The sequence below is a fragment of the Odontesthes bonariensis genome, chromosome 6 (assembly GCF_027942865.1).
Source record: "Odontesthes bonariensis isolate fOdoBon6 chromosome 6, fOdoBon6.hap1, whole genome shotgun sequence".
Classification (NCBI taxonomy): Eukaryota; Metazoa; Chordata; class Actinopteri; order Atheriniformes; family Atherinopsidae; genus Odontesthes; species Odontesthes bonariensis.
In genome coordinates, this window is record NC_134511.1 from 12,079,473 (window position 1) to 12,087,750 (window position 8,278).

At 40.1% G+C, this 8,278-nt stretch overlaps 1 protein-coding gene across 1 annotated transcript; it reads right to left on the minus strand.

Annotated features, from left to right (window-relative positions):
• Positions 1-75: 75 nt before the first annotated feature.
• Positions 76-8,220, minus strand: tesca (tescalcin a). The gene is made up of 8 exons (XM_075467408.1): positions 7,979-8,220; positions 6,609-6,678; positions 5,679-5,756; positions 4,314-4,453; positions 2,230-2,291; positions 1,077-1,184; positions 941-988; positions 76-849 (listed from the first exon to the last, which is right to left on the minus strand). Exons 1-8 carry the CDS (start codon positions 8,037-8,039, stop codon positions 757-759), a joined length of 660 nt encoding a protein of 219 aa, XP_075323523.1. The 5' UTR covers positions 8,040-8,220; the 3' UTR covers positions 76-756.
• Between the last annotated feature and the right edge of the window lie 58 nt (positions 8,221-8,278).

The window sequence follows — 8,278 nt, forward strand, 5'->3', positions numbered from 1 at the left end:
TCTTGTCTCCTGATGAAAATGTATTGTTAAGAACACACAGAAAGGGGGAAAAAAATGCACAGACATCAGTTTTATGTTAATTTCCCAAATTTATTTAGTTAATGCATAGAATTGCGTGATAAGTTTGTAAAATCCGAGGTATAGTGTTTCATTCACTAGTGGTTAAAAAAAAAACAAAAAAAACAGTTGCTTTCATGGAACAGCAGTGGCTGGGTCTCAGAGGAGCACAGAAATGAAATATCTAACTATTCTGGTGCTGCAGAGGAATGAGTTCTGCCTGTAGTCTTTGGATGTTAGCCACAACAGATGACCCATGAATGCCATGGCAGTCACTGAGCATGACCGACTTCATCCAACATGTGAACCTTTATTTGAAAGCACATGGAATCCTCCGTATTACATGCTGATTACTAGGAGATTTATAGAATAGCTTGCAGCCACGACAGCTGGAGTCAACAATACAAGCAGTGTGACAAAAGGCTTCAAAAAGAGCTGGAAATATGTCACATGCTCATATGAAGAACATTAAGGTTTTCTTTCTACCATCTCATGGAACTGTGCAAGCAGCATGCAGTCTCTATAATTAGAAAAGTGGTTTTACGGTATCGTGTTTAATTTATTAATCAATTCCCTCTGTTCAAAAATATATTAGTGCATATCAAAATATTTGGTTTTATCCTCCTAAGACTGAAGAAGTCGTAGTAAAAACAGCAGCTACATAAACAGTTCCTTACAAAAAAAAAAAAAAAAAGTCCTTCAAGTGGTGGATTTCCCACAACGCATGGTTATGGTATCCACATCCAGAAAGCGAATGTGCATCCTGGTCTCCATTTCAAGGCCTTTTAAGATCTGCAGGCAGACAACAGAACGCTGTCAGTTAACGGAAAGATGTATTCATATTCTCCCCAGGAAAGGTGGAAAGTTTAATAAAGGTGCTAACCTGTTCAAAATGCTCAAATGTAATGCCTTCATAGAAGTCATCTGGAGCCTGGAGAGATGAGGAGACATGAGTGTGTTACTTTGCTGCAACAGCGACAGATTTGTTTCAGCAGGTCAGCTTGGGTGAGCTCCCTCACCATGTGGGGCACATTCGTGCTCGCCACCTCCAACATGGCAGCATCTGCTATCGCCCTGGCAGCCTCCTGCCCGATGTGGCCGCTTTTCGACAGGAGCTCCTCCACTACCTTAGATGAGAACAGAATATTAACACACTCTTAAATCCTCACTGGAGTTCATGATGAGAGCTCAAACTGACAGCGAGAGGTGGAAACGATTTGATAAAAGGATTCCAAAACAATGTAATCAAGCGCCATCTTATAACTGATGTGGATTTATCTACATTTGGATTAAACTCTCTTTTTTACCAATCTTACATTAGAATGATCACTCTTGGCAAGTATAGCTGATTAATGTCCATAACATCTAAAACCAACTATATTCCATTCAATCCCTTGCAGTTGGTTTAGTGCGTCATTAAAATCATTAACGGGATGTTTAGGTTTCATTTGCATGTCAGATTATTAAGATGGCTCACAAAAAGCTGTTCAAACCAAAACAGTTCCTTCCCCACCCACGTAAGTGTTTTATGTTTTTCTTGTCCCCTCTTCTGGCTGATCGTACTCAGGACATTTCAGGACAGTATGGTCGTGTGAAATATCTGCGTCATATGCCCTCATTTCTCCCGCTTTCTCTACACTCATAAGGGAGAGACATTGTGAATTAAATCATTTCCTACTTTTTTCTGACTTCTTCCCCAGAAAATAATCAGTCGGGGGGGGAACGTAAATGCATAGACTTTTAATACACATGGCTTCAAATACAATATGCGTGCATATTTCGGTCTTAAAAAAAAAATCCAATTTTGTCCATAATGAGATCTAGTTTAGATTAGACGGAGGTCAGCTCTGGCTATTGGATGCATTAAAAATAATTCTGGAAAGTACATCATGCATCAAATAAGAAGGGAATCAAATTTACTCCACTTGAAAGCTCAAGGTCACCTTTTATTCCCCCCCTTCTTTACCCTTGTCTTGGCTGATCTTATGCAGATGTCCGTGAGACAAAAAAAAAAAACTAAACAAAACAAGGCAAAGCCAGTATGGCTGTGTGCAAAATTAAAGAGGTGAGCAGGATTACAAGTAATTGCATTTTTGAGACAACTTTATGATGTGCAAGAAAAGAAAAAAAAAAAAGCAGCTCAGGATCATCGGGATGCTTAATGCGTCTCACCTTCCTGTACTCGTCCAACGTAATGGTGCCGTCACTGTCCGTGTCGTGCATGTTGAACAAGACTGCAAAGAACAGAACAGAACAGTTGCATGCCTGGTCGGATTTCCAGGGAAATCCTTTAAACAGATCTCAGGATTCGAGCAGAGGAAGTCGTGATTAGAGGAGCGTTTATGGCGGTGCAGAGATAAGACGGAGCAGGCCAGTCCAGTCCAGCCATATCAGAATCAACACAGCGGAGTATAACAAATCCCACTGTGTTCATGAGTTGCCTATAAAAAAAAAAGTCTGCACTGTGATCTGCGCCGACTTTTACAAGCTTTTGGTGGACTGACAAATCTTCACATTCCCCAACAAAGAAATGACTGATTTCCTTCCTGAGGCAGTGTTCATTAACATGTTGACTGTTCCGCTGCTATGTTTAAGACATCAGTACAATGTTTATGTTTTATTCATAAAAGATCCTGAGGTAGAAATTTATAATTGTGATAGAGGGAAGTAAACATGCTGTCGGCGGAGGAAAAAAAACCCAAACGCAGCTGTGTGCCTGTTTTTTGTGAAGCCACACAGGACTGTCCACGATCCGTTCGGAGACAGAAAACAGTTTGTAGCGTTATCCGGTAATTATTTTCTGTTCAAATGGCCTCATTGTTTCAGAGTTTTGTGGCAAAGCACGTCTCTCCAGCAGGGAGCACGAACAGGATTAAAACTTTAGTGAGATACTTTGTGATTTTCCAAATCTTTTTAAAATAATGCAACATGTACGAGGTAGAGTTATTCCTCCATACCTTGGAGCGGCTACTGCTTTTGAGTTCTTATCTTAAACCTGTGAGGGTATAGGCCACACTCTGAAGAATGTGGCTTAATGATTGACAAGAATCGTACAGTTTCAACATTTTTCATTGTTTTCTGCTCTACTGCTTCTGGGAATTTAAACAAGAAATGAAAATGTTAGTTAGTTAGCTATGGGCCACTTTTTTCTCTCTTTTTTTAAGCTGCCGTCTTTTTAAGTTCCTCCTACACTATGTGCAGTGCATGCTACACTAACAACAGAGTAGACTGTGTGAAAATGTGTTTCATAGTGATGAAAATAAGTAGTGGAAGAACAACCAGAATGATAAACATGGACTTCCAGACAGTTCAGCACAGCCTCATCTGTGGGAAGGAGGGTCTTGACGTGGCTCTTGGACATTATTCTGGCAGGCAGTAGGACAGTTTCAGTCCCTAGCGTGTTTTTCACACATGCACCGTCTGTCTGCCTGACATTGTCTCGATATGCTTTGGAAGGGCTACATGTGAGGTCTGCAACATTTGTTCCAGGCTTTTTGCTGGGAAATCTTCCAATTGTCAGAGCAACTAAAATTCAACCAAACGATGAATCTAGAAAATCACAAAGTGAGCTTTGCCGTTTCGTACTCCTTTCTGCTGACCTGTGTGTCACTTTCCACTTCTTTGTTGAGCTTGTGGATCCAAATATATTGCATTGATATCAAAACAACTGAGGGTTAGCGAGGGAGCATCATCCACCATCATTCTCAAAGTCCAATACAGATACTGATCAGTATGTTGGCTGCAAAGAACCCGAGAATAAGTTAACTCCACCTATTTACACACAGCTTGGCCAAGATGTGCAACTTGGCCCGGATTTAACTAAAGCGTATAGATAATTGCCTCCCATTGGAAAAGTAATGAAGAGATTATTTTCTGTTTCAACTGGCAACAAGTTATTTAATCCCAACTGAGGCAGTGAGAATCTTCTCATTCCATAAACAAGCATGTCAGTCAGGGTCAAATCATTAGTCTGCATTAAGCAAATAAAACAACAAGAAGACAAGTAAAATACTACTAAGATTGCCAGAACTGCTAAAGTTTGGTTAAGAAAAGGCCAGCGCACTATTAAAAACGGGAAAGATTATGATGAACCATCGTATATAAAGAAGAAATGCAGCTGTGAGACCGTTTGACAGTTTTGGGACTACGAGCCCTTTTTTTTTTTTTTATCCTGGTATTAGAGACGCAGGACAAGGGGAGACGTCCTCTGCAGCAGCACATGTGAACGCTACTGGAAAAGCTGGAAAGTGACTCACAGCGAAGTTTCTCCTTCCTCAAAGCCTCCTTTTCCTCATCTGTCGTTTTCAAAGTTGGAGGGCGGAAGTGGGACATGACCATGAGGAACTGCTCGAAGCCAATCTCCTGAAAGGAGCCCACCTCATTCTTATGCTGGTTCCTGGGTCAAAAAAACCCCATTAAAACATAAAAACATTTTAGGCACATTTAAATCAAAGTTCTACATCCACTGTAAAATATCAAGATATCAATTTTAATAATCTGTGGACACAATCTAATATTCTAAAACCCAAAACCAAAAGGAACGTCAGAAGGCTTATTGGCAGATTTTATGATCCCTTTTGATCCAGTTATCCACATGACTTCTTTGTTTTTCTTCTGAGCAGAAGCACCAATAGCTCGTTTAGATCACAGGATGACGTTCTGGATTTTTCGGGTTAAATGTGCTAAAGTATGACACATTGCTGATTTTAAATTGTCAAACTTTAATTCCAGCTTAGACACTGGGGCTGAAAGCAGCCAGCCTGGAAGTATATCTAAAAAAAAAAAAAAGTAAGGACCACCAGCAGGGCAGAGCAAGACTTAAACATGCTTTTGCAGTTTTTATTCCACCTCCGTTATCATGCTCTACCAACAATTCATCTTCTCTGACTTCCACACTTGCTACTAAATGAATACCAATGATAAATGGTTTAAAAGACCCCATATCACAGCCATTTACAGGTTCATTTTATTTGATAAATCTACTGGAATAGGTTTACAAGCTTTAATGTTGATTTAAAAAAACAAAACAAAAAAAAACACCATTAAAGCTGGTTTACTCCACATAATCAATAATACTACAGCACCTTCTCGTCATCTTTGGGCTGCAACGCTCTGCTTTAGCTCCCACATCTCTAATGTCCCACCAGAAAAGCACAACCTGCTCCGACTGGTCAGCAGATTGAGATGAATTACATCGCAACTGTCCCTTCTTTGTTTGAATTTTGCAAACCACAAACTGAGCAGGTAATCATGCAAATGAGGCATTTTAGGCCAGCCAAGTAAAAAAAAAAAAAAAAAAAAAAAAAAAAAAAAAAAAAAAGTTGTTCTCTACCGAGAGTGACCTTGTCTCAGAACTAACAGCGTAATACAGTAACAAACAAAAAGACCGGCTTTAATGATAAAACAAAGGGAGTTTGAATGAAATGATGGCCTGCTGCCTTCAAATGTTGAGTTAAATAAAGGCTGAAGAACATGCCATCCAACATTAAACATTTAGTTTAATAAATGTCATTGTCCAGGCAAACCTAACCGTGTAAGCTATTTGTGTTAGAACACATTAACATTTGAATATTTATCATAACAAGTGCTATAATAGTTAATTCGATATAATTTGTACCCACCTTTTATCAAAGAATGCATCAACAATTTGCTTTCTGATGGGGTTGTTGGCAAGGGCTGGTATGTTCAGGTTCTCTCTGCTGCAGTGTGACAAGGGAAAATCCATCATCATAAAAGAGGATTGTATAGCACGGTGCCAGCAAGGTTTTCATGTATTTAAATACCACTAAATGATACATGTATAAAGGGAAGTAAGCTGGAAAGGATTTCTGTCTGAAGGTAAACTGTCAGGGGAAATACCCACTGTACGTTTCCTGTTTCTTTTAAAAGGGAGGGAACTTATTATTGACCACTGACAGCATGACACTGTGTCAATTTTGAATGTTTATTCATAAATGTGTGTGTGTCAACAACTGGCTGTGTGTTTCAGAGTCATCGACATACTATACAATATGTGCCTGATGTGTATGCACTTGCACTAGCTGAGCATGTGTGTCATTGTGTTACTTGTTTGTGCTTCTGAAGGAAATACCAGATAAACCCACAGTCCATTACTCCAGCCACCATGCTTCAGATATGCTGAATTATCCATTAACATCACATAGCCTACAGTTATGTGAGAGAACAAGAGTACATCACATCCTCCTTCAATTCTATGGTTTTAAGTATCAGGAAATTATTAAATTTAAAAAAAAATTAAAAACCATATCATCCATACCAGTTCTTAAAGTTAGATTGCTAAAACCTCTGATGAACAAGAACATGTGACATACACACATGAATCCTCCAGGCCAGAAAACTGAAAACGTCTGCTCTGACAGGGTCTCTCACATTTACTGATGAGCAGAAATAAAGTGCATTTGATCAGCTGTCAGTTGTGGACTTTGGAATGAAAGAAGTCGAACTCTCCTTTCCACTCGTCTGTATAAGATGAACACGAGTTCTGCCACAAAGTGACTCAAACAAAAAGCAAACAAGTCACATTATATTACCTTATTGTCTCGTCATTTCCGCTCAGCTCCTGAAATCTGTTGTGAAGCTTTTCGATCTGCTCCACTGAAACTAAAGAGGAAACTCTGATCAACACACTGCAGGTCAGCGATAAACTCCTCACTCAGCAAGGAGCCACTTGCACTCCTTCAGTCACTTCAACATGCACTTGGATCATAACAAAATGAATTATTAATTGCATTAAAAGTACAATCTACCCTGTTCTGCATTTTTAAGACTTAAGAAGAATGTATTGGGATTAGACGGAGACTTTTATCTAATCAAGTGACCGGGTGTAACTCTGTTATCAGTCGAGAGGAAAAGCAAACACATTGTGCAACCATTTCCATTTTTCAAATTCAATTTCAAATGGTTCCTTTTAATCATTAACCCAGTGTGTAGATTGAAAGGCTTATAGAGCGCTTCTGTCTGATCTCATATGAAGACAGATCTGGCATTTTCAATTGCTTTGGTGTGCACCAGCTAAGTGGAAGTTTGCAGAAGCAGCTGCAGAGTGTGGCTGAGGCGCATGCAGGCAAACTATGGCCTTGCACAGAAGCAAATTTGTTGGTCAGAGTGGGTGGAGTGACATGCAAAGTTAACACGGAATAAGCTAAATTACATGGACCAATTAGCACAATACAGCAGAGAGCAACAACAACAACAACAGTTTGGTATGTGCTCTTGTGCAGTAAGCGTACACCCGTGAGATTAAATAAGACATGGACATTAAAGTCTCCACCTGAGCTCAAAGAAAAGAAGAGACGAAGGCAATAAAACGGTTCAAAGTCTCACTCAGACATCAATGAAGTTCGACTCAACTTGGGCTGCAAACGCAATCAAATGTGCTCTGACTGCATGCATGGAGAGGTTTCACATCATAAAATGTCCCCTTTCTAAAAATAGATCCTCTCACTTCTGTTGTTTTTTGGTTTCATTTCTTTAATCAACGTTTTCATTAAGAAAAATAAAAACAAAAGCATCTTTGAGGGCAAAAAAATAAAAGTTTTAAAGCAGTGGCTACTGGGCGGTTTGTGACACTTCTGAACAATAGGCTACCTAAAAAAAAGGAGATACAAATACAGCAAAAAGGCTCATTTTGTGTACCGACAGAAGAGGGTGTTTACGTCGTATCGATCGGTAAACAACAACCCGAACTGAGAGCTGGTAAAATAAATGCGTCTGTTGGTTCTTCGGGAGTTGGTTTTCACCTTGTTCACCGATCTGATCAGACCAGACCTAATATTATCCAAATAATAATGGACTCCCAAAAGTTTTTTCGCACCATGACATTGAGCCTTTCATCGCTCACTGTGACAGACACCGAATCAGCAGTGGACACAATGGGAGCCGTTGGATTTCTCGTACTTACATCCAGTTTTTTCCACCAGGTCCCGGTACTTGTGTTCGGGGCGCGTCTGCGAAGCTCCCATCTCTGCTGCTGCTCGGCTGGTGCGTCAGGACGCACAATCTTGGTTCGACTGACGAAACTTTTCAGCGCTGTCGCTACCTTATCTCGTCTCTAACGACGGGTCGGTGCCACTGTGGACTGCTGCTGGTTGCCTGGAGACATCCTCAAGGTCCTAAATCCGTACAGCTCGTGGAAGAATCACGAATGATCATGCCCGAACGCAACAAAGATATGAACAGACGAGGTTTTTTTTGTAAGCAA

Coding starts and splice junctions, on each gene's coding strand:
- tesca (XM_075467408.1), bottom strand. CDS start 8,039: ATGGGAGCTTCGCAGACGCGCCCCGAACACAAGTACCGGGACCTGGTG. Junction 1,185..2,229: donor CGTTGGACGAGTACAGGAAG/GTGAGACGCATT, acceptor TTCTCATCTAAG/GTAGTGGAGGAGCTCCTGTC. Junction 989..1,076: donor GCACGAATGTGCCCCACATG/GTGAGGGAGCTC, acceptor TCATCTCTCCAG/GCTCCAGATGACTTCTATGA.